This window comes from Gavialis gangeticus, unplaced genomic scaffold (genome assembly GCF_001723915.1).
Source record: "Gavialis gangeticus isolate Ggan-Ray unplaced genomic scaffold, GavGan_comp1, whole genome shotgun sequence".
Lineage (NCBI taxonomy): Eukaryota > Metazoa > Chordata > Crocodylia > Gavialidae > Gavialis > Gavialis gangeticus.
In genome coordinates this window covers 53,089,847-53,116,331 of record NW_017729025.1, presented here as the reverse complement: position 1 = coordinate 53,116,331, position 26,485 = coordinate 53,089,847, and the positions used below count along the sequence as shown (strand labels likewise).

The window sequence follows — 26,485 nt, the reverse complement described above, 5'->3', positions numbered from 1 at the left end:
TAGGTCCCTTCTGACCCTTAATCTATGAATCTATGAAAAGGAGCCTTCCCAGGCCATCGAATTCATTCCCCTGCATATGCAGGCAATCATTAACCCAAGGACTCTCCATAAACCACCACTTCAAATCCTCAAGTTAGAAATATAGAATCAGAGAAAGTTAGGGTTGCAAGGGACTTCAGGAGGTGATCTAGTCCAACCCCCTGCTCAAAGCAGGACCAGCCCCAACTAGATCACCCCAGCCAAAGCTCTGTCTAGCTGGGTTTTGAAAGCCGCCAAGGACGGAACTTGCACCACCTCTGGGTGACCTGTTCTGGTGTGTTTTACTACCCTCTGAGGAGGAAAAATTCTCCCCAGTATTTAACCTAAACTTCCCTTGCTGCAACTTGAGACTATTGTTCCTTGTTCTGTCATCTGCCACCACTAAGAACAGTCTGGCTCTATCCTCTTTCAAACCCCCCTTCAGGTAGCTGAAGGCTGCCATTAAAGTTCCCCCTCAGTCTTTTCTATAAACTAAATAAGCCCAGTTCCCTCAGTCTTTCCTCATAAGCAGGGATCCTGGTTTTCCATGACAAAAAAAAAATCACAAATTCTCTGATAAAAAAGTTGCAAATTCTCTGATAAATATCCCAAAATCTGTGGTTAAAATTAAATGCCCCCACAGCCCTGTTGGTGTCCCTCACTCCACTCCCCCACAACCCCCCAGCCCTGCTTGTGCCCCTTGCCCCCCACCCACAGCTCCTGCCCCCCAGCCCTGCTGGAGGGGGCCCCCAGCTGCCAGGGCTACAGGGCCAAGGACCCAGGTCCGTGGGCCCCTGTCCCCAGTGGAAGGCAGCGGCTGCTACAGCAGAAGCAGGAGCTAGCTCCCCACCTGCTGCTGCTGCCTGCTGCAGCCTCGGGCAGGGCCAGCTCCCAGTGGCAGCGTGCACTCCTGGGGACCTACACCCCCCCAGATCTGTGTGAGGGGTGGGGGCAGGATGGGTGTGCACTGCCCCCATGCATGCAGAGGAAATGTGGCCAGGGCAGCACGGAACTTGCAGGAGCAGGCAGCTTTCGTGCATGGTCCCACTGTGCCCTGCCACACCAGTCGCACATACTGCACTCTGGAGAGCCTGGGAAAGGACAGCAGGGTGGGGAGCACAGCTTTTGTAACCCAGGGTTTGCAGCTGGCCGGGCACTCTAGCCGGGAGGGGGTTTGCAGCCTGCCTGCTCCCAACCAGAGTGCTTGGCTGGCTGGAAAACCCTGCTGCTCCCGGTCAACTGCAAATTCCCCCTCCCGGCCAGGGAGTCCAAAGCTGGCTGGGGGCTGAGGAAGTGGGGAGGTCTGCAGCTGGCCCAGAGCAGCAGGGGTTTCCAGCCAGCTGAGCATGCCTGTGGGGAGCAGGGAGGCTGCAAACCCCCTCCCAGCTGGAGTGCCTGGCTGGCTGCAAACCTCCCTCAGCCCCCTAGTCAGCTTCCCTCCCAGCCCTGCCCCACAACCCCCAAGCCCCACTTACCTCCAGCAAGACGACAGAGCCTGAAGCAGCGTCCAGTAAGTGTGTCGGGCCCTGCCCTTCCCCCTTCCTTCCCCTCCCAGCAGGGTTGAGGGTTTCCCCGCCCCTTCTGCAAACAGCTCCAGGAGGCTGGAACTCTGCCAGCCTGCAGAGCTCTTTAAAAAAGGGGGAAATCTGTGGGTTTCTCTTCTAAAAGGGAAAATCCGTGTTTTTTTCTGTTTTTCCGTGGGAAACGGAAAACCAGGATCCCTACTCATAAGTCATGTCCCCCAGCCCCCTCACCATTTTCGCTGCCCTCTGCTGGACTCTCTCCAATTTGTCCACATCCTTTCTGTAATGGGGGGCCCAAAACTGAACACAGTACTCCAGGTGTGGCCTCACCAGTGCTGAATAGAGGGGAAGAATCACTTCCCTTGGCCTACTGGCAACGCATCTACCAATGCAGCCCAGTATGTGGCTACCCTTCTTGGCAAGAAGGGCACACTATTGGCTCATATTCAGCTTATTGTCCACTGTAACCCCCAGGTCCTTTTCTGCAGAGCTGCTACCCAGCCAGTCAGCCCCAGCCAGTACTTGCGAATGAGATTGTTCCATCCTAAGTGCAGGGCTTAGGCACTTAGGCTTGTTGAACCTCCTGAGATTTCTTTTGGCCTAATACTCTAGTTTGTCTAGGCCACTGAATCCTAGGCCTACCCTCTAGTGCATCTACTACTCCCCCCAGCTTGGTGTCATCTGCAAACTTGCTGAGGGTGCACTCTATGCCATCTTCCAGGTCACTGATAAAGACATTGAACAAAACCAGCATCAGGACCAACCTCTGGGGAACTCCACTTGATACCAGCTGCCAACTAGACATCAAGCTATTGACTACTACTCTGAGCCCTATGCTCCAGCCAGTTTTCTAGCCACCTTACAATCCATTCATCCAGCCAGCCCGTACTTCCTTAGCTTGCCTGTGAGAATGCTGTGGGAGACTGTATCAAAAGCCTTGCTAAAATTCAAGGTACACCACATCCACTAGTCTCCCCATATCCACAGAGCCAGTCCCTTCATCATAGAAGGCAATCAGATTGGTCAGGCATGACTTGCCCCTGGTGAATCCATGCTAACTGTTCCTAATCACCTTTTTCTCCTCCAAGTGCTTAGAAATGGATTCCTTGAGGATCTGGCTCCATGATTTTTTCAGAGACTGAGGTGAGGTTGACTGGTCTGTAGTTCCCTGGATCCCCCTTCTCTTTCTTAAATATGGCACTATGTCTGCCCTTTTCCAGAACCTCTCCTGGTCGCCATGATTTTTCAGAGATGATGGCCAATAGCTCTGTAATCACATCAGCCAACTCCCTCAGCACTCTCAGGTGCATCCCATCTGGCCTCATATATGTCACCAAAAGAAGTGGATTGGTTGTTTTGATGTACTGGCACAGATTATCTGCTCCACTGGGCAAAACAGGTTGCCCCTTGTCTTGCCCTTGATGATACAAGACCAGGGGCAATGAGATCTCCCCACTTTCCCCACTCAGCCAGACCCATCTACAGCAATCACAAGCAAGCACTGTAACTTGAGTACCACAAGTATTTAAAAGCAACATCCAGCTGGGAAGAAAGTACTAACTTGATCAGCTAACAGGTAGTTTGTATGTATAAGAACAGGTATGCTACACTTAGCATTTAGATTCTCTCAAAGGATACAGAAATGCTGACTATATCTACTTCCTTCAGGGCTCCTTCCATGGGAGAAGGCAATAGTATATTAAAAAACCCCTACGTGGCTGGATCTACACAAATGGATGGCCTACAGATAATAAAGATCAAAGCACACAATTAGTGTGTACAAGACCTTAAGTCTTCTGAACAGTGCAAGGAGTAAAAAGCAGCAAGTGTTGCTTCACAAGACTAACAAAGAAGTAGAAGAGGAGACAATAATCAAAACTTAGATGAGGCTTACAATGATGAGACAACATTTTAAAAACAGTTACCTAACCTTAACCAAACAGAACAAAATAAAGACTTATGTAAATATACCAGGGAAAATACAGGAGAGAAACATGCTTTTTGTTAAGGTAGCATGAAAACAGGGGCATCTCAATATAGTTGAAGAGTCTTTAAAGCCTTCAATTAAAAGTAGCATCTTTCGTCAACTCCAGCACTTCTGGATTGTGCATTATCCTTGCTGTGATACTAGTTTATATTTCTCCCAAATAGCCTCTTCCAACTCCTAAGCCTCTCTCTTTCCTCCTCAATATTCTACTATTGCTAGCTTGTTACATCCTCATAAAATTAAAAGATCTGAGAATAAATGGAGTAGAAAACTCAACTGTTTATATAATCTGTTACTGGGTCCGAGTCGAAATACTTTGAAAATTCTCTTCTTCACTGCACTATACAAACAATCCCACAGAAGTGAGAATTATTCCTGGCAATGGTTAACTAGTACAAAATGTAAAACAATTAAGTCTCTTGGTTGAGAGGCATTACATAAATGCAAAGTAATTTATTCATTCTGTAAATTATTTAATACATTTCAATACTTTGACTTGATTACTTCAAGGGACATAATTTAAAACACTTTGAAGACAACTATGAAACCTAGGAGGAGGAACACTTTCAATTGTAAGCCTAGTCTAAGATGTGAATGGAGTCACACCAGAAGCTTAGCCAGGAAGCAGTGGAATATTCAAGTTTATCCTTTAATATAGTAACTAGTCTTCGTGGTTCTGAAACGAGCTCAGTAATAAAAACCAATGCCATGGTACCTTCCTTGTGTAAGGACAGCTGTTCTATCTTACTGAACAATGATCTGAAGTTGAAAAGAGTGAAACTGAGCAAAACTTCCAGCTTCACTGCTACCCACAACACCCCGAACATATTCCATGTAACCTTTTAGAACATCAGTTTCACTTTTGTGGCTTAGAACAGTGAACTGCATCAAAAGCAGGCAGAAACTGAAATCAGTCAAGGGGAAAACCACCCAAGATGACAGGATATTTGTAAAATGTTAACATTAAAGCAAAGAAATCAGAGTGGTCCAAGGGGAGCACCTGGTCCATGGACCCACAGAAATAAGCTTGAAAGGGAAGCAAAAGCCCCTCACACAGAAGGTATTCAAACCCAAACAGGAGATAGCAAGAGAACATGCTTCATTCCAAAAGGATGGATTAAATGAGGTCTATATTAATTAGAAGGTAAGTGGGGTAGAGGAACCAGCGCAGCTGAGGAGGATTCAGAGGGGGAGCTCCCCGGATCCTTTTTGATTGAGCCGGCAGGGAGCCGCACTCCCGAGCTGCGTGCTCTGTAAGGGTGTGCTGGTGGGCAAGCAGGAGGGCCAGAAGGAAGTCTTTGGCAAGGAAGAGAAGGAGGCCCATGGGGGGTTGGCAACACCCTGCCCCCCTGCTTGTGGGGGATGCCCTGTGGGGCAGGGAGTGGGTGTCTCCCCACCTGTCCCACATGTGCCCTTCTTTGGGCCTTGGAGGGGCAGGTGAGGGAGCTCCAGGCAGAGGTTAGCAGGCTAAGGGGGATCAGGGAGGCAGAGGATGAAATTGACGGGTATTTCCATTCTCCACAGGGCCAAACACCAAATGGAGAAGCACTCCGGGTGGTGCCCTCCACAGCAGAATGGCAGAAGGTTCCCTCCAGAGCCAGGGCTGCTCGCAGTGGAGCAGTATCAGCTCTCCCAGTCCAGCTGGGGAACAGGTATGAGACCCTGGCAACATTGGAGGAGGAAGAAGGGGAGGAGGCCACTCCATGCACAGCACAGGCTGGAGGAGGCCAGAACACCCAGAGGAAGAAGAGACGCCGGGTTCTCGTCATAGGCGACTCCATCCTGAGGAGGAACAGAGAGGCCCATCTGTTGACCTGATCCCATGACACATGAGGTCTCCTGTCTGCCCGGAGCTCAGATATGACAGAGATGATCCCGGACCTTATCTGGCCCACTGATTATTACCCCATGGTCCTAATCCATGTGGACACTAACGATGCGGCCAGGAACAGTCTGGATCACCTCATGAAGGACTACAAGGTTCTGGGGGACAAGCTGAAGGAGAGAGGGGCACAGGTGGTCTTCTCCTCTGTCCTCCCAGTGAGCAGACATGGACAATGCCATGAAACCTGCATCAGGGAGGTCAACTTACAGCTTCGGAGCTGGTGTTACAATGAGCTTCGGCTTTTTAGACTTCCGAACAAGAGATGTGCTCAGGTGGGATGGACTTCATCTCTCCCCCAAAGGTAAGCGTGTGTTCTCTTTCAAGTTGGCTGATCTCCTCTGATGGGCTTTAAACTAGGTTTGTTGGGGAGAAAGGGAGGACAAGGACGAAGGGATCTACACAACACTGAACCATGAGATACCCACAAGATCAGCCTAGGTAAGTATCAAAGAACCTATTAGACAGCAGTATAGGGGTGTTCCAGGGGCAGCCACCAGGGGAATTAAGTGTATATATACAAATGCCAGGAGCATGAGAAACAAGCAAGAGGATCTAGAACTCTTGCTTGCGAGCAATAACTTTGACCTAGTGGGTCTAACTGAAACCTGGGGGGTGGGGATCTCTACTTAAGACTGGGTGGTAAGAATAGAGGGCTACAGGTTGTACAGGAGAGATAGAGAAGGGAAAAAAGGAGGGGGTGTTGCTCTCTCTGTCAAAGAACAGTACACATCTTCCCTAATCAAACTGGGATCAGAGGATGGACAAGCAAAGACTCTGTGGGTTAGGATGCAAGGGGGTCAGGGGAAAGGGACCTGGTGGTCTACTACAGACCTCCACACCAGGAGAACAATGTAGATGCGGCATTTTCCAGGCAGCTCTCAGAGGCTGTGCAGTCTAGAGATATGGTAGTCGTGGGGGACCTTAACTACCCAGACATATGTTGGGAGGAACAGTCAGCTAGATCTAACCACTCATGCAGGTTCTTAACCTGTATTCAGGACCTCCACCTAAGACAGGATGTAAGGAGTCCCACCAGGGGTAATGCCTTGCTCGACTTGGTGTTGGCCACAGGGGAAGGACCTGGTGGGGGAACTGCAGATTCAAGGCAACTTAGGGGACAGCGATCACCAAATGATAAAATTCAGAGAAGGGCGGGCACTATACCTAGCAGGACACAGGTGCTAAACTTTAAAATGGCTGACTTTAACAGGCTCAGGGGATTGGTTATCAGGGTACTAGGAACAAAGAGCCTAGATGCTTTGGGGGTCCAGGAGGGGTGGTCATTCCTCAAGGATACCATTCTTTGGGCTCAGTAAGACAATCCCATGGCAGAGGAAAGGGGGCAAAAGGGCCAGAAAGCCCCTATGGCTAACCAGGGTCATCCAGGATACCTTATGGGCAAAAAAAGTAGCATACAGGAAGTGGAAGCAGAGGGTAGCTAGCAAGGAGGAGTATACTTCCTTGGCCTGCACCTGCAGGGACTCAGTCAGGAAGGCCAACGCAGCTCTAGAACTCAAACTAGTGACAGGGATTAAGGACCATAAAGAGTCCTTCTTTAGCTACTCTGGGAGCAAAAAGAGGGTGCAGGGTAGCATAGGACCCCTACAGGACAGGCAGGGGGGCTTAGTAATGGATAGCAGGAACAAGGCAGAGCTCTTCAATGAGTTGTTTGCCTCTGTCTTCTTAAATAGGAATCTAGATGAACCCTCATTATGCGTCACAGACACCAACAAGGGGAACATCAGCCGACCAACAGTCAGTGCCAACATGGTAAAAGGACACTTGGAAGGACTGGACGTGTTCAAATCACCAGGACCGGAGGGACTCTACCCACAGGTAACGAAGGAATTAGTGAGTGTCATAGGTGAACCACTAGCAAGGATATATGAGCACTCATGGTGCTTGGGTCAGGTCTCTGAGGATTGGAAGAGGGCCAATGCCATCCCAATTTTTAAGAAGGGCAGGAAGGAGGATCTGTGGAACTATAGACTGGTCAGCCTTACCACTATCTCAGGGAAAATCCTTGAAAAAAAGTTATCAAGGAACACATCTGTGGGAGCCCGCTATGTGATATGGAGGGGTAATCAACATGGGTTTATAACAGGCAGGTCCTGCCTGACTGACCTAGTTTCTTTTTATGACAAGGCCACCAAATGTTTAGATGCAGGAGTTGAGCTGGATGCTATCTGTCTGGACTTCAAGAAGGCCTTTGACAAGGTATCCCATACCATCCTTATTAATAAACTGAGGAGATTTGCCTTAGATGATTATACAGTAGAATGGGTTAGCAAACTGGCTCAGGGATCGCACTCAGAGGGTGATGGTGAACAGGTCAGTGTCAACCTGGAAAGATGCGTGCAGTGGAGTCCCTCAGGGCTCAGTTCTAGGGCCGGTGCTGTTCAACATCTTCATCAGCGATCTGGATGAAGGGGTGGGAAGCACCCTGTCCAAATTTGCACGTGACACAAAAATATGGGGTGAAGCTAACACCCCGGAGAGAAGGAATCAAATCAAGGCTGACCTCGACAGGTTGGGGAAGTGGGCAGACAGCAACAGGATGCAATTCAATAAGGACAAGTGCAAGGTACTGCATCTAGGGACAAAAAACTGCCATCATACCTATAGGCTGGAGGGCAACCTTCTCAGCACCACTGAGGCAGAAAGAGATCTTGGAGTCACTGCTGACCCCAGGATGAACATGAGCTGTCAATGGGATGAAGTAGTTGAAAGAGCCAGTCGCATCTTGTCGTGCATCTGTAGGTGCTTCACAAACAGGTCCAGGGAGGTGATTCTCCCTGTCTAAGAAGCACTGGTCAGGCCGCAGCTGGAGTACTGTGTCCCATTCTGGATGCCACAGTTCCAGCGGGATGAGGAAAACTTGGAGAGGGTCCAAAGAGCCACTCATCTGACCGGAGGCCTGCAGGGAAGGCCTTATGAGGAAAGGTTAAGGACCTTAATATCTCTTCAACCTCTCCAAGAGAAGGCTGGGAGGGGACCTTGTGGTGGCGTACAAATTCATACGGGAAAGCAACACAAAGTAGGTGATGATCTGTTTACCAGGGCACCCCCTGGAAAAACAAGGAACAAATGGCCATAAGCTATTGGACAGTAGGTTTAGACTGGACATTAGAAAAAGGTTCTTCACGGTCAGGGTTGCCAGAATATGAAATGGGCTTCCAAGGGAGGTGGTGCTTGCCCTATCCGTGGGGGTCTTCAAGAGGAGACTGGACAGGCAGCTGGCTGGGATAACATGATCCCAGGTTTGAGTGACCATTTTCTTGCTTGACAGGGGTAGGGGGCCAGACTAGATTGCCCACTGGGGTCCCTTCCGACCCTAGAATCTATAAATCTATCATTTCTAATAATTAAGAACAAGAGTACCCAGACTTTTCAAACAGGGATAGTTTGCAACATGCTTAGCTTACAATGGGAAGCTGAATTAAAAGTGAGCTGGCTGGCTGTTCAATGAGGCTTTTACTTCAAAAGTAGGTCACTTCTATAGTTAGCTGGTGCTCAGCACTGCTCCTGTGCAGTTGACTGAATAAACAGTGCCCTTGGAAATAAAACCTGCAATCAAATGGCTGGCACATCTCTGCAGTCAAGCAACTGTTTGTGTGGTTCTATATAAAACTTAGTTTGTACGTCCTCATTTTCACAGGGTGTTAAGGACCTATGCCTGCTTAGAATCCAGGTTCTACTGTACTGTGATCTAGTGATGACAGACTCTCAAGCTGAGTTCACATGGTCTTGTTGTGACAAGTGGCAGACCTATTTTCTAGCCTGTCTAGATAAGAATTATCTGCACCATTTGGTGCCCAAAAAAAACTCTAGTTCTTTTAATGGTTTATTCTAACAAAAGGAAAACCCCAAGCTTTTTAGCTACCTCCACTGACATGTTTAAAACCATGCAGGAATGATTGCCTACATTGGTTCAATTTTATGCCAGGAGTAACCACTTGCCTCTCAAAATATTAGAGCAACCCTTGGCTGGACATCTTGAAAAATGAAGCCACCTTTTATATCCAGCAGGGGGCTGAGGAAACTATGTCCCAGCAAGCCATGCTCACTTTCACTCACTCTCTCAACATGAGCTACTCTTGATCATTAAGAAGTCCCAGCATAAAGTGTCACCAAAAGACTCCTGGATTGAGATGGGAGTACAGCATACCAGAATCTGTAGTTTCTACAAAGAAAATCTGCAACAGCTACTACTAAAATATATGAGTCCTTATAAATTATACATCAGAAGGAACTAGAAATGCCAGCATCATCTATATATGCAAGCCATACCTTGCCAACCAAAGCAGGAATGTTCATAGAGTTCGTTGCAAACCCCATCCCATATGCCATCGCAGATTCCACCCCTAGGAACCTGGCCACTAATTTTTCCAGGTCCTCATGCTTGTCCAGGTTTCCTGCATACAAAAACAGCAAGAGGCCAAAATGTAAAGAACACATACCATGAATTGGTGCTGACAGATGGTTTTCAAATTAGATTGTCTTCTCTGGTCAGATCCATTACAGGAACAGATTTCAGAAAAACCAGGACCTCAGAACATGCATAAAACTAAGCATCAGAGAGACCATTATCTTCACTCTTAATTATTTCCTTAAAATTTAGCCTGGAGTGGGAAAGCTGGAGCCCAGCAGTACTTTAGAGACTAGATCAGATTAGAGACTGACATACACTTTAGAAACACCCACTCCACCAAACTTACCCATCTCCTGCCTAGTGCTGCACACCCCAGCTCCATATCGTGACAGAACTTTAGCTGCTGCTTCTTGGCAAATTCCAGTGTTCTGTGCAAATCCAAGGTAGTTGTAGGAACCCATGTTAATAACGTCTTTTATCACTCTCCCCGTGTACCTGTATTTTAATACCACCACATGTTAACACACTGGCAACTGCAAAAGTAATGTCTACACAAGAATGCACTAGCTATTAATCAGCCTTACAGGAGGTGTACTGAAGTAGCAAAGACCAACAGTCAGTGGTCTAGTTCAAAACTGAAATATTCAGCTGACACTCCACTGCTGTGGCCCTGGATTCAAGACACAGGTACTAAACCTGTTAGATTTAGATGCTTAAAAGTAAACAGCCACAAAGATGAGAGGTTCCAGTAGATGTCTATTTAAATAGGGTTTCAAATTTTAAAGTTGAAGGTTTTTCAGAAGGTTAACCGTCTCTTTCCCCTCCTCCCCACCCCCCAGGTCCCTTTCTTGCCTCTCCCCTCTGGTTTCAAAATCTTCTAATTTGTGAACCAAATTCTTTACATCAGTTAGTTTGATACTCCCTCAAGCAGGATATCCGCCAAGTACAAAAAGGAAATGCATTTGGCACTGATACACTGCTGCCTGTGACACAGGAGATTATGGAAAAGCTTTTTTGGGTGGAGTGGGGAAGAGTTGCTGAATATTACACTCTTGAAAGCCCAGTACTGGAACTGCTATTTTACTGAGCAACTGACACCACCTTTGTGTATAAAACATTTAAGGAACCTCAGCTCATTGATTTGTTGCAAACCTTGTTATTCCATTTCTGGTTTTCTATCCCATACATCTGCAAACTGCATTCCTAACCCAGACCTCTCCTATTAAACTCAGCCTTAAAAACAGTAATACGGTAAATGTGTGTGACGTGCATTTGACCATCAGACTCCTAAACACTCTTAATCCAGTGGTTCTCAAGCTCATTAGACTCAAGGCCCCTTTGAAAATGTTACTTTCTAACTTTCACTCCTTTTTGGCTATGGAAAAATAGAGCAATTCTGTTGAAAAAGACTGACACACCACACAAGTCAGAATGTTTTTGACCCTATGGATTCCTATTCAAAAATCTGTTTAATCTTAAACCCTTGGCTGTGCTAATATTGAACAGCACCCATAACAAACAAAATATTTTGGCACTCCAGAATGCTACAGCACTTTGGTTGAGATTCACTGTTCTAATCCATCTTGGAACCGTCATCAGAAGAGAGACAAAACAGAACATTTCCTGCACAGAACAGTTCACCATGCACCGAAATACCAGCCTTTACTGATGGCTTCCTATCATATGACCCCTTCCAGACAAAACTATTTAACGTATTTGCTGTTTATTAGTCATACCTAGAGCTATGGCATAGAAATCATGATTTTACTTAACAGGCTTTTTCCTCTCAAATGCTGAGGATTACTTTAAAACACAAAAGACAGTTCTCATAACCCTTGATTTGCTCTTCCACATTCTCCACTCAACGTTGTTGGGAATCTTTCCAGTTTTGACTTACATGAATGTCCAGTTATAGTCATGGGAAACTCTCTCCATCATGTCCACCTTGGCCCCTGGCACACTACAGATTGGTCGGTTCCAGCTGTCTCGAATGCGCATATAGAGGTTCCTCGTGTAGAAGTTTTCAAAGTCCTGATACAGAGGGACAAAGTCCTGCAACACACACATCAAGGGCATTAAACACAAGAGAAAAGTATCACACGTCTAGTTTACTGTGATGAAGAGGGAAGTGATTTTCCACATCAATTTAGGATGCATTTTGTTGTGCATACAACAACAATACAGACATGAGATACTAAATAACGCTTTGCACCTACAGGACCTCAAAGCATAACACAAGATAAGTTATCCTTATCCCTGTATTACTCATTGGAAACTCAAACCAATGACCCACCGACGTCTACACAAACAGCAGCATCAGAGACATAAGGAATTGGGAAATGAATTCTAGTACAACACTGTCTGTTAGCCCCATGCTCCAACACCTGCAACTTAGTACAATCTCATTTATGCAACATTACAAGAATGAAATGAGAATTTTTATTTATGTATTTATTTTTTACACCTTGGAGAAGCAGTATGGGATTGCCACTAACTCTACAGACTAGGACATGAGTGACCTTAACAAGTTACTTCACATCAGCCCCTTAATTCACCCAGCAACCAAATTGGGATGGGATAAGATTTGTCATGTAAACTAAGATACCAAATTAATTATTGAAGAGTAGGAGGCAATCGTCAAAGTTCTGGGAGCTGGGCTGGCAGGATAACAGCAATAAGCAGACATCCCTTTCTTCCCCCCAGCTCTCCACCCCCACCTCCTTACAGGTACAAAGATACCATTTTACGGTCTCTGATGACAGAAGCAAAACATTAAATGTAGCAGCATTAGCATTACTGTGGAAACTAATGGTTGAATTTTCCAAATTTCTCTTTTGAGAATCCCAGTGGTAAATGTGAATTATGAGAGTGGACTCCTTTCTAATGGTCTGTGTTATCACTTAAGTCCCAAAGTTTTATTTGCATGAATATTTCCTGAACTCTTGCTTCCCTTCCAATGTGTTTCAGGAAAATAAAGTGGGTCTTGAACCGATAGCAGGCAAGAATATCAAGCTGACTGCGACCAGAAATAGCATCTAAGCACATGGGACAGACATTTCACTTGGTGCACTTGAAATACTTAGAAGTCATAACATGTCTTTACTACCAGTCAGTTAAAAGGAAGTTTCTTGACATGCAGAAGAGCAGCAAGTCTACAAAGAATGTACTAATTACCCAATATTGTTGCAAGAAAAAAAAACTTAAATACCACAGTATCTGCAGAGGGGAGAGATTTGAGTTTATGATTGAAGACAGACAATATGAATGTTTTATATTAGCTAGTATGGGTGGTTTTTTGTTTTTGCTTTAAGGTCAGGAGGCAAGACTGCCTGGATGACTGATGAGTAGTATGTCTGACCTTAGATATGCGATTCTCAACTGAACACTGTGCACTAGATACATTTACTGTATGCATGTGTCCATTAACACAAGTTACTACATATGGCTTTCTGGCCCTTCATACAATGAATTACTAGTTTCTCTCTGAAGTTTACAGCAGCAGGAAAAGCTGGATTTGTAAGTTTTAATATTATATCTATAAACAAAAAAGTAATTTTTCTAGAAATGTCTTCTACTTTTCTCTGTCTTAAGAATACGTAGTCTTGGCCCCTCTGTTTTTGCTCGAGGTCTGGGAAGTTGAATGGGAAGCTCTAACTTCAGATAAGGGGCAGTTAAGAAAGGGTAACTTCCCTCTCAGCCATGTATCATTTAAGAAGCATTAGAACTAGTTGCCTTCAGTGTTGCACCAATAAAGATTTTTTTGGCTGATACCAATGGCTGACTGTTAACTAACCATATCAGCCAATACCAGTCTGATAGCCAGCATGCAGCCTTGCAGCTCGGAGAACAGTGTCTGGCCGGCAAGTCTGTGGGAGAGGAAAGGGGTGTGGGTGGGATCCAATCAAGGCCCCCATGGTGAGACAGGGAATGGGGCTGGGGCAGAGGCAGGCACTGTTCAGCTGGGGTAGAGGTGTGCAGGACAGAGCCATGGGTGGCTCCTGCTGCTGTGTGCTCTTCTGAAAGAGGCACGGGGGGCACATGCCCCCCAGATTTGTGCATGGAGCAAGGGCGAGCTGTCTGCTGCAGGCTCAGGTCCAGGGACTCTGCCAACCTCTTCCTAATGGGGAGGCTGGGCCAGGGCTGCGCTCGGGGCAGGCAGCAGTGGCGCTAGGAGGGGGGCTACAGGGTAGGCTACAGCCACCCCAAAATTCAAAGGGGCTCCCCCCCACTCCCTGCCCAGTGCTACCGTTGCCCACAGCCCCAGTCCAGGCCCCCACCAGGAAGAGGCTGGTGCAACCCCTGGCCCCAAGCCCACAGCTTTTCCTTGCCTGGCCTACAAGTCTGGGGGGTACATGCCCTGCATGCTTCCCCCAGGGATGCATGCACAGTGGGGAGATGTCCCGCACCCTGATGACCCTCCTGTGGTGCTCTCCTGTGCCCTGCCCCACCCCAACTGGGCAGCACCTTCCTCTGCCCCATTCCCTTCCTCTCCGTGGGGGCCTCTATTGCCCCCCCCATGCCCCTTTCCCCCTATAGACTTACTGACTAGATGTTGCTCTCCAAGCTGCTGGGCTGCATTCCTAGCCATGTGCACGCTGCAGCTGGGTGCATGCATGTGGCATTTATTGGTAACATTATCAGCTACACCAGCCAAAAAACCCCAATTGCCAATAACGTCAATTTTCCTTTTAACAGTGCCAGTCCAATACAGACCAATATATTGGTGCACCTCTAGTTACCTTGCACTTTCTTTGAATGAGGTTTTGCAGTAGGATCTTGCCATTCTCCCAAACAATCTCTCAGTAAAGAAGCTACGTGGACAGTAGACAAGTGTCTAAGAACAAGTATTTTCAAGAGCTTCAATCTTTGTACTATAAATCAAGTACCTCCTGCAAGGATCAGACATGAACCAAGTCTGCTTAGCACAAAATATGTGGAAAGTCATTCCCAGTATTCAATCCTCAGCTCTTAAACTCCCTCCCTTTTAAGGTCAGCCAGGGACAGAGCTCAGACAGCTTTCAGTAGTACTGTAAGACCTTCCTATTTTGGACAAGTACTTAGCAAACAAAGCTAGGCTGGGATTTTTTTTTTTTTTTTTAGTTTTAGGAATTTCTCTTATATTGATGCTCTAGTTTTGGGATTGGCAACCTAAGACCCATGGGTTGAACCCAGCCCATGGAGCCACTGGATCCAGTGGGATTTCAGTGATGGCAGCAGCTTTCCCCATGCTGCGGTAATGAGAACAAGCAGCAGCCAGTTCCTAACACCTACCTGCCTCTGATCTGAGCTGGGTCATTCCAACCTATAGTCTGAAAGGTCACTAACTGCTACTCTAGTTCAATTTTAGGTTTTCTATTCATATAACCGATGCCTTAGTCCTTCTGCCAAAACATAAGATCTGAGAGCTTTTAAAGGAAGGGCTCTGTTCTGAGACAACACAGTAATGTGGCCAAAAAACATCAAGCACACACAACTTAGTCTCAACAAAAATCATGAAGTTACAGATAAACTGATTTAAAAGTTAGCAACAAATAAGTAAAAAAGTTGGGTGTGGTCCAATTTCTTTCTGGAATGCTGTACTCAATGCCTACAACTCCCCAACCGACAAGTAGAAACACAGCCTTTAAAAAAAAACAAAACACTTTTTAAAGAAAGCAAACATACAACACAACAGTGTTCAAAAGCAGAGTCCATTAAAGGACCCCAATTCTAGTCCAGAAAGAAAAAAGTTCACTAATAGGGAGGAAAAAATGAAAATCTCTTTAAAACTAGGAAGCAACTTAGCAGAAGAAAGAATGAATAAAAAAATTGAGTCATGCAGAGATTAATGCACCCTAACAGACACATCTGCATGTTTCAGGAATAAAGAGAATCCAAAATAACTTAGTCTGCCACTTCAATTTTTTCTTTTGGCTATAACATTATTAGGACATTACCACTGTACATAGCTTTCACTGATCTGACGAAGGCCTTTGATACAGTCAAAGGATAGGGCCTCTTTACTGTTCTGAAGAAACTGGGTTGCAGCTCCAAACTTGAACATCATTCACTCATTACATCAAGGTATAAAGGCAACTGTGGTGTATGAAAACCAAGGATCAAATGCCTCTGACATCAACAACGGGAGGGCAGAAGAAAACAGGGGTGCGTCTTAGGCCCTGTGCTTTTAGCATGTACTTTTCATTCTTGTTTCTTTATGCATTCAAGGGCTGCAATGATGGCATTTATCTTCAACCCAGACCTGATGGAAGCTTGTTCAACTTTGCAAAGTTTAGAGCAAAAGCCAAGGTGAAAGAACTAGGTCTGAGAGATTTCCTATTTGTGGACAACATGGCCTCAGTTGCCCACAGTGAATCTTCCCTGTAAAAATCCCTTAGGCAGATTTTCTGAGTCATGCAAGAGCTCTGGGATGACAATTAGTCTCAAGAAGACTGATCATGTACCTAGGGTTGAAGGAACCAACACCTGACATCACTCCAGAGGATAAGTCGTTTGGTGTCAGTGACAGTTTTGCTGTTTGAGTTCTACTATCAGCAACATCACAGATCGGGTTTCCAGGGGGGCCGTGATGCCCCCTGGAGGCTCCACGACCATGGTCCACCCCTAGGATGCCTTCCAGTCTCACCTGCCACACCCTGATAATATAATAAATAGGAAGGCTGCCCAAGTGCCTTTGCATGGCCTAGTTCTGCTGAACCCCTGCCAGCCTACTTGCACCCAGGCCCCTTGCTGGGCCTCACTGGTTCCCGAGCTCCTTATTGGACCTCACTTCATAACTGGGCCCTCTGATAGCTTCTCAAGCCTTAAGGTTTAATGGCGTGACTCCCTACACCATGCCCCATGTCCCGAAGGTGGCATCCTTACAAATGTTCTACCAATTGCTGATGTAGCCCATTACTAGGCCTTCCCAACCCCTTAACTTCCATCAGCCCCACTCCAGGCCTCAGATCCCTTGGTCTCTTCACATAGCCCCATCCTGGGCTGCCAGATCCCTCCATCTCTCTCTTGGCTTCGCTCAGGTTGCCAGACACCTCTGCCTTTCTTCTGGCCTTTCTCTGGGCTCTCAGACCGCTCGGTCTCACACAACCAGTCACTGGGCTACCAGACCCCTTAGTCTCTCTCCCAGCCCCTCTCCAGTCTATCAGCTCCTCTCTTGGTCCCTTGTCCTGGACCCTGTTAGTTCTTCACTTTCCCAGTTGCTCTCTAGGCCCTTGGACCTGTCCAGTCCTGCACTCTACTCTCCAAGCCCCTCACTGGACCTCTTGACCCACACGGTCCCTTCTTCCCTGGCCCCTCACTAGGCTGCTGGACCCCCACCAAGTGCTTTTCTGTTGGGGTGTGCTCCCCTAGCCTTCCCCCTCCAGAGGGTAACCCACAGGGCAGTGGGAGCTAAGACAAGAATGGGGTACCAGAAGGCCTTTCCCTGGAGTGGCCCATGCATGGCATTCCATGGAAGTTACTGGGCCATAGGTAGCCCCACCATGCTAACCAGCCCCAGTAGGATGTAGTTTCAGGTTTTATCCAGGACTGGTCTTCAGGCCTACCTGATTTTTCTCATCCCTCTCTGGGTTCCCCTTAAATGTCCAACATCCCTCCTGGGCAGCTAACCCCTAAGCCCCCGGCCCTGGCTCCATCTCTTCTCTGAGCCCTCCATCTCTAGCCCCAGCTCACTCTCATACCCACCAGCCATTTTCATCCCAGGCTACACGTCCCTTAACCCCTTCCTCTCTTGGCTGTGGCCACACAAGAACTTTTGGCCTCTCCTAGGCCCTGGCCCCTCCTCAGATCAGTCGAGAACTCCAGACTCCCCTGGCTCTGGTAGTCCCTGCTATGGTCTACTTCATCCTTTGACTGCTCCTGGACCCTGGCTCCAACACAAGCCAGTTGAGATTCCCAGGTTCAGTCCTCCAGCTGTCAGCCCCCTCACCGCTGTGGGTCCACCCTCTTGGGCCCCTCCAAAGATCACTCTCTCTCACTCTCTGCAGGCTTGGGGCCCTCCATGGGTATTCTTACATAGCCCCTGCCTTCTCTGGGCACAGCTGGACTGCTCAATAGGCCCCTGTACTCTGCCCTGCTCTCAGGGTTCACCCAGACCCTCCACCAGGTCTCTCAAGCACTCAGCCCTTCTCTCCGGGCTCTCCTTGTCCATCAATAGGCCCAAAGTCTCTCAGCTCCCTTCTCAGGGCTCTGGATCCCACACTGCATCCGCAGGAGCCTCTTCCATCACCTTAGTCCCTACCCAAACCTTCATAAGTCATTCTCCTAACTGGCATTCAAAAGCAGCAGCCTTCCTGCTGGCGATGATCCTACACAAGCTCCCAAGATGTTATTTCCAGCCCAGCTCTCAGGGTCTGGGCTTATCCCATCTAAACCCAGCCCTCCTCCAATCAGGCAACTCCCTTGATCAATCCTAGCCACACCTGCCAGCCCTCTGGGTCAGCAGACTCTGGCAGGTGGGGATCAGGGCTAATTGCAGTGACTCAACAGGCTGCCTGACCTCTTAAAGTGGCAGGAACATCCAGCGCCCTGCCAGAAGCAGGTAACTTGACTTTCAGACTGAACTGATTAACAGAATTGGAAGCTAAGAATTTCAGGCTATTAAAGAAATGTGACTGGAACAGCAGCAATCTATCATATAAGGTAAAGATACAAATCTACAAGACTTGTGTGCTGTCATTCCTGCTTTATGGTTCAGGAACATGGACTGCATACACAACACATATTATAGAAGCTGTTCATTCTCTTGATGAGATGTCTGTGTAATATCCTGAAAATAAAGTGGGAAGACAGAATACCAAACAGAGATACTAGCGTGCAGGATTTATGCACTTAGAAACCACTATCAAGAAGAAAAGGTTGCAATGGATCGGTCATGTCAGGAGAATGGAAGAATATCCCCAAGAATATTTTGTATAGTAAGATTCGAGACTGCTCTAGAAACCAGGGTTGCCCTCTATGGTACTGCTATAATACATGCAAAAATTATATAAATTCATGCAACGTTAATGCAGAAAACTGGGAAAAGCAAGTAAAATCCTGTTCAATCTGGAGGGAACATCTGGCATCAGGTACAGCTCAACATGAAGCAGTTTTGATCCAGAGGATGGAAGCAAAGCGAGAAAGAATGCCACTCCCACAAAAGAAGTGTGTATTGGAGTGCTGGGGTGGGGAAGTCACACAACTACAAATATAAATATCAATTCTATACGGCCTCCCAGAAATACCAGAGCATTAGCAGCAATGTTTAAGCATAGATGTGTTTAAGAGGGGTCTCATTGGCATTTCAAGTGGAGATGCACAAATCATCAATCTGAAGACCATCTGAAAAATCAGCAGTTGGCAACTTTTCAGAGCTTCAGGTTGGAACAACCCATCTTGTTCTGACCTAGCTGCTGTCATTGCAGCCTTTTCTCCTGCTGTCACTTCTCCTGCATCTCCGAGGTCCCATCCCCTGCACCTACACACAGTGACTGGTATGGGCACAGCTCCCTGCTATCCAGCCCTAGTGTAGGCACAGGGGAAGCCCCTCTACTGCTGGAATGCCACCAAAAAACCCTTGGCTCCACAGGCTGAAGCCAGTGGCTACATGGGCCATATGTTGCCAATTGAAGTGACATAACCAAGACCAGGGTGTTTTATTACAAGAACTCTTGAGTGAGAGATGAAACAAAACTCCACAACATATCTGAAATGTCAGCACCCTGAAGGGACCTCCACTGGTTCAATTTAAGATGAGTGTTGCAGATAGTGTCAATGAAGTGCAAACTGACCCAGCAAGTTGCAATAGGCTTTCAAGGACTTTGACTAGGAGTGGCAGTTTGAAAAGTCATCATGTGAAATCTTTACTACAGAAGGTGCATTCTGGGTGATACAGAGTCCAATCTTGGACCACTCGGCTAGTGGTACAGGTAAGGCTGGACTTTGACTTTGAAACTCAAGCTGACAAACAGCAGACTGATACTGAGAACATCCCAGGCAGCACACTGGAAAGAGTAACTGCAGACCACCAAGGGCTGAGATTGGAGTAAAAATTATAGCTTCATCACACAGTTGCTGCTACCTCCGAGGGGCATTTGGAAAACACTCAACGCTGTTGAAATCAAATAGCAGAATATGATGTGGACAGAACCGTCATTCAGAAATAAGCATCCTGTTCAGCAGGAACTGCAAACCAATTCATAAAAGCTAGAAAAGGTATTATTGTTAGGAGGGTAACATTTGAAACTTGGTGCAGCATTTGAGTAACATGGGACGTCAGCCTCTCTTCTGAGGAACAGGGAAGAAATGAGAATACAATCTATTACCCAAGAATCACATCAATAAATGAGACTTGCACCTCGAACAAAAGGAATCCTTGCAAAGTACCAGACTGAGAAGGAACAGTACAAAAGTTGGTACAGACTGGCTCCAGCTGTATTTACTCTTTATAATTTAATTTGTAAATCATATTTAATCTTTGTGTTTTAATCTAGGTGTTAAACCAACTGTAATAGCAGCCCATGCATCTACAAAAAAGCAGAGGGAAGTACGTGTATGGCTCCTCAGTCATTAGTATATAGACTTCTACTTACAGCACAATTTAAGAAATCTTGGCTTGACAATGAGTGTATTGTCCCTGCTTTACCTACAAGTACTCCTCTTTGGCACTGGTGTTCCCTTCGCTGATACTGCTATTCTGAAGAAAGAAATAGGGGTTATTTTGAAGAAAGAAAGAGGGGTTAAGTTGCTTCCACTTCATGTATGTGATATAAGAGGTGTGGTGATCTGAGTGGTGCTTGATCTCTCCTTGCATAAGCTTCCTGAAGTGCCTCATATCTTCCTGAGGATTAAAAATATTGTTGCCATCAGAAGGCAAGTCCTGGACCAAGTCTCATCTTTTCTGAGGTTCCTGCCATCTACAATCAAGATATTCAGGGAAAGCTTAGTGCTGTAGCCTCAGAAACACCAAACACCTTCTATGAGGTCTTGACAACTAACTGGCCTTTTAAGGCTCGACATAGTTAATCTTTAACAGTGGTTTTCAACCTGTGATCCATGGACCTCTGGGGGTCCACAGACTATGTCCAAGGGGTCCACGGAAGATGACTATAAAAATCAATAAAAAGCATGCGAATACCCACACTTAAAATTCAAGTGGGCCCACACCTCCATTTCAAAATTTCCAAAGGAGTCCATACCTCCATTTAAAATGTTTTTAAGGGTCCTCAAATGAAAAAAGGTTGAAAACCACTGATCTTTTAGATCTCAAAAGTAGTCAGTCACACACTTACATGGCTAATGCACTAGGGGAAGTCACAGTTGGCCAGAGCTTGATAAGTTTTTATCTGCATCAGAAGAATGAGTCTCCTTTCCTACAGGGTCTATTTCTGTTGATTTCTTTACCCATGGTATGGATTCTAGTATACCACATTACTTGGATTGTACAAGCAGGTATAATAGCTAAAAAACCCCTAGGAGTGAGGTCAGTTTTCAGACTCCGTTGGGAAAAACCTGATTTGTAGGATTTGTTCTCTTAGAGGTCACTGAGATCAAGGTGCTGGATCTGTTACACAAATTCTTAACTGATTCAAGGGTATCTTTCTTAAAAGTCATAGCCAAGTGTCCCCAAGAGACTTGGACTACAAGGGGGCTCTCAAAGTCCTGAAATGTGTTCTGGTCAGACAGAACATCCGTAACAGCTGCTCCGATTCCTCATGAAGAAATTTGTTCCTTCATCTGTAGAAAAACTGAGTTAGAAACTGCTAAGGGTTCCATCCTGATCAATAATGCAACAACTACATCCTATATAAATAAAGGCATGCACTACCATAAAGGCACAAACTCAATACCCCTCAGAAGCTAAAAGATCTATGTGAAGAGGAACTCCTCCTCCTTTTCTTTCAGGAATCAGCCTGGCAGAACAACAGTCAAATCTAGAAGGCATTCTACTGTTGTAGAAAGGTGAGGGCACAGGAGTAAAACTTCACTGAATGATGCAGACTTTGGCATAAGAACAAACTCTGAAGAATCTAGATTTCACTGCAGGATAAGCAAGAGAGCTACAGATGGCAAGATCACAATGAAACCCTCATAACTGGTATGTCAGCACCAGTACCAGAAGAATTTTGAATCAACAGAAATTGGAGAAGCATCCGAGAGGAGACTCCAACTTAAAAAAGCTATCACTATACCTACAGAAATTGTAAAAACAAAATTGGCATTGCAAGGGAGTGTTTCTATTAAAAAAGGCATACTGAGCTTACAATAACCAAGTCTTCAGCTAGGATGCAAGTCTTTTTATTGACATGAAGTTCCAGTACTGAGGTATTATTGGTGTCAGGAATTGACAGGGCAGTGCAAAAACTGAATAGCAGGTTCCTAGTCAAAGAAATATTAGTCTGACTTTGATACCCGCCAAACTAGCTCATTCTGATACAGAAGACTTGAAGTCTCTTTAAGCTGCAACAGGGATTGAGATAGATGTCAGGTAGCCCCAAAATCTTTGCCTACCTCAGGTAGAAGTATGACCTGAGCAAAATGAGAGGGTAAATGCAACATTTTACAGAAGCATGAAGCCTCTAAGGCATAAGACCTTCTAACTCTGAATAGTGTCTTTGGTACCAGGAGCACTTAGAAACTGGATTCAAAACAGCATAGCGTGGCAATTCCTCAGGAAAACCTTCAGATTGGCCCACTCCTCAGACTTCTCCAAAGAAATCCAAGAGTAATCACATGCTTTTGTACACAAATTTAAAGCGAGAAAGCTTTTTTGTCCTTTGTCGAGACTCCCCTAAACAAAGCTGTGTTGCTTTCATGATTCACTAGCAGGACAGTTTAAAACAGATGCCCAGCCATGATCTCAGAACCAGGGAGAGTTGGAACATAGGTCAGGTATCAGGTGTTTGCACAAACAACTCAAATGCAACTAAAAGCTGATGATAAAAACCAAAAGAAGAAAGATAACATTACAAGAACCAAGTCTAAGATGCAATGGAGAAACAGATAAATGCTGTGTAGTGCCACTTTATTGCACACAAGTATTAAAAAAAAAGGAATGAAGTGACTACTCCAAGAGAGACTGCTGATGTAATGATTCTGGGCTTGCTTATGCTGAAACAGGAGTCTAATCTTCACAAGAATTGAACATTAACACATTTCTTCATTCAAGATAGAACAGACATCACACTGGCTGGCTCAGCTTCTAGTAACGAACTAGATGGGCAGGAAGTCCAAGAACTTCAGCATTTCCTACCAAGTAAATAAGGAAAGGACAGTTCTGTAATTATGTAAAATTAAGTAACCCCCAGTAGCAAGAGCTCAAGAATGGATTCATACTGCTCCTCACATATAAGGCACAGGTTTGTTAGATGAAAAAATAGAAGAGAAGAGGACAGGAAACCCTCTCCCAGACAAGCATGGTTTCAAATGTGTGCATCCAAGAATGGCCAAATAAGAAGCAGTACGTTAGAACACTATCCTGAAATCAAGAGATCCACTATCCCAGATCCGACTAGAAGTTTGCAACACATTTCCCTTTTCCAGCACTGGATTTGCCTGGCCAGGAAACTTCTGGACAGGGAATTAAACTCACAAAAAGATCATCATGTTGAGCCCCCAGAACTGGAATGCTCCTATGTGGGCAGAACCAAGACTTCAATGGTATATAATCACTAAACAAGTAACTCAAAAGATCCACAGGTCAGTTGGATCCTAGGTAATCAGACCTCTTCTTGGCAACCCTGATTAGGGGTCCTCTTTCACTGGCCGATGAATGTGTATCCTAGCTCTGATTAGGGATACCTCTTAAGCCTACACCTGGAGCCAGCACGTTAATTTCTGGCTACAGAAGTAAATCCTTTACTCTTGGCGCAGTTGTATTTAAGTTCTGGATCTAAGATTTGGATCCATTGTTTGGGGATCCAGACCCATCAGAAGCTACGCCCAGTCGTCAGAGCCACTTAAGCTACATCTCTTATGAAGCCCAGAAAGATTCAAGAATCTTGAAACTGACCAGCCTGAAGAGTCTCCCTGTCACACAATGTATATTAGATAGCCACATCCTCATGAGGGATGCTTCAACCAATGCTGAGCTTATTTGCTGCCAGACAGTCACCAGGGGAGAGTAAGAGGCAATCCAAGAATCTTTTAGATCTAGACCAAACCAGTACTCAGGCATCTCTTTGCTTTCAAGTAAACTATACCACTTACACAAAAAATCTGCCCCAAAACAGCATAAGAAAGGTGAGGCAAGTACCAAGGGCAAAACAAGACACAAGCTTGCTATACTTTCAATAGATAGAAGGTGCTATGGGAATGGTAGTGCCTACTTGAACACTTTCAAAGCTTTCCATACTAGGAGGGGAACACAGCTCCAAGAAATGCTCCTCTCTAGAATAAACCAAAATGCCTGTATCTCCAGCTTTCAGAACCAAGAATAGGAATGTGTCAAACATTCAAACACGGAACAGCAATATTCAACCCTGCCAGTAAACAACATTTTCTAGATTCAGCTACACAGTTACTAGGAAGATTAGCTCTAGGCATAAAAGGTCAGCTGCTTAAGTACTACTCCACATTAGACAGGATCAGTCTTCATTCAGAATTCCCCATAGCTTAAGTGCCCTAGAACAAGTTAATTGTCTTAAAAGAATGTGTTTCATGAGAACACTTATCAGGGAAACATCAGTTGGTTATATTTTAAAGGAAACAAAAAAGATCACAGACTTCTTCTAGGAAATCAGAACTAACACAATCTGTCTCACTTCCTCCTTTCATGAGCCCCCTGCCCACACCACACATATACAGGTCTGTGAATACTGGGTTTGTCTAGAGTGTCACCAATTCCTCCCCTTGCACCCAAACCCTACCCTGCACACTGGGTGTGATGAAAGAAACAGCTGAGCAAGATTTAAACCAGAAAAGTTTTGACAAGGCTAAAATGTTGAGTTTCACTAGTAGGCTCTCACACTCTTAGAAGGCTTCTGCCACCAAACACTGCCCTGCAGAGCAATGTTTAATCTTCCATAATACGGGCATCAAAACTCATCTGGCCCAACGTGCTAGGTGAGTGGCATGGGGCCAGTTCAGGGGCCAAATCAGGCTCACGGACCCCATTCTCTCCCTTCCTCCAGCATACTGGATATGGCGCCTGCTCCAGCCGAGCTGCAACCCATGCTGCATGCAGCACAGGTCCTGGAGCAGCTGGAATGGGTACTGTGTGGTGCAGTCCACTCAACAGGCATGTTAGTGCAGATCCCAGGCCGGTCAGAGTTGGAGCCATAGACGGCACAAATTCTGGACTGGCTGGAGCAGGTGAAATGTGCAACAGTCCTGGAGCTGCCAGGGAGGGTACTGTAAGACACAGAGGTGCACCGATGTATCGGTGCCATATCGGATCAGCACCAAACAGAAAATTAGCATTATCAGCTATTAGCTTTTTTTGGCCAGTGTAGCCAATCATGCCACTGATGAAGATAATACACCTTCTGGCTGAGGCCCCCAGACACCACATGCAAGCATGCAGTGGCACGCATGCACATGGCTAGGAATGCAGCCAGGCGGTGTGGAGAGCAGCACCCTGCAGGTAAGTCTGTGGAGGGGCAGGAGTGTGGGTGAGAGGCAGACTGAGGCCCCCCCCGGTAAGGGAGGAAGTGGGGCAGAGAGCAGGATGGAACTGCAGGAGGCTTGTCCAGTGGTGGGGAGGGATTGGCTCCTCACCATTATGTGTGCAGCCCCAAGGAAAGCATGGGGGGGCACGTCCCCCTCCCAGATTTGTGCATGGGGTGAATGCGGGCTGCCCGCTGTGGTCTCAGGGCTCTCCACTCTGCTAACTTTGCCCTGGGGGCTCCACACTGGCTACATGTCCCCTGATCCCCCAGCAGTGGTGGGGGAGGCAAGTTGTGCTTCCACTGCCAGGTAGACAGGGTACACACAGCAACGCAGGGCCCCTGGGGCAAAGGCAGCAGAGTACAGAGCCCAGAGCCCTGAGCCTACAGCCTGCATCCACCCTCACCCCGCTCAGCTCCACTCCAGTTAAAAGCATTCCAGCACTTAAAAATGGTGGTGGCAGTGCTTGAACTAGAGCTCATTTGATGACCTTTAGTTCAAGTGCTCCTACCGCTATTTGTAAGCACCAGGATGCTGATCCCCTGGGTGAGCAGCCTGAGACTCCATCCCACTCTCCATACCTGCCCCAGGTTCCATTCACTGCCCTGGCTGGGTAGCGCCCCCAGCCTCAGCGCCACTCGATCCCTCACCATGGAGGCCTCATTCTGTCCGCCCCCTTCTCCTCCACCAACTTATTTACAGGGAGCTGCTCTCCACACTGCCCAACTGCGTTCCTGCAAATCAGTTATCAGATCGGTATCAGTCAATATGGCTGGTTAATAATCAGCTATCTGTATCAGCCAAGAAAATCTTTATCAGTGCCTAGTGTGAGGCTTGTGTCTAAGAGCAGACGGTGTGTGTATGGCAGTCTGGCTGGGGCAGCACTGTGTAGTATGGTACTTGCTCCAGCCAGTATAAGATCCATGCTACATGCTCCCATGCTATGGGCCATGTGGGTCTGCTCAAACCCAAGGGTAGCAACAGGGGCTAGAGGGCAGGGTTTCAAGGGCCTGATTCGGCCCATGGGCCACATTTCATAGTAGCTAGGGTCAGGAGGGACCTGAACAGATCATCTAGCCTGACCCCCTGCCACAGGCAGGAATGAATGCTGGGTT

General features: G+C 46.5%; 1 protein-coding gene across 1 annotated transcript in view; it reads right to left on the bottom strand.

Moving 5' to 3' along the window:
* Nucleotides 1-26,485, bottom strand: part of SPTLC2 (serine palmitoyltransferase long chain base subunit 2) — a 160,912-nt gene that overhangs the window by 102,686 nt on the left and 31,741 nt on the right. The window contains exons 3-5 of the mRNA XM_019518731.1: nt 11,683-11,837; nt 10,132-10,280; nt 9,704-9,828 (exon numbers count right to left, since the gene is read on the bottom strand). Of these exons, the coding sequence (XP_019374276.1) occupies nt 9,704-9,828; nt 10,132-10,280; nt 11,683-11,837 (429 nt within the window). The remainder of the gene's footprint in view (nt 1-9,703; nt 9,829-10,131; nt 10,281-11,682; nt 11,838-26,485) is intronic.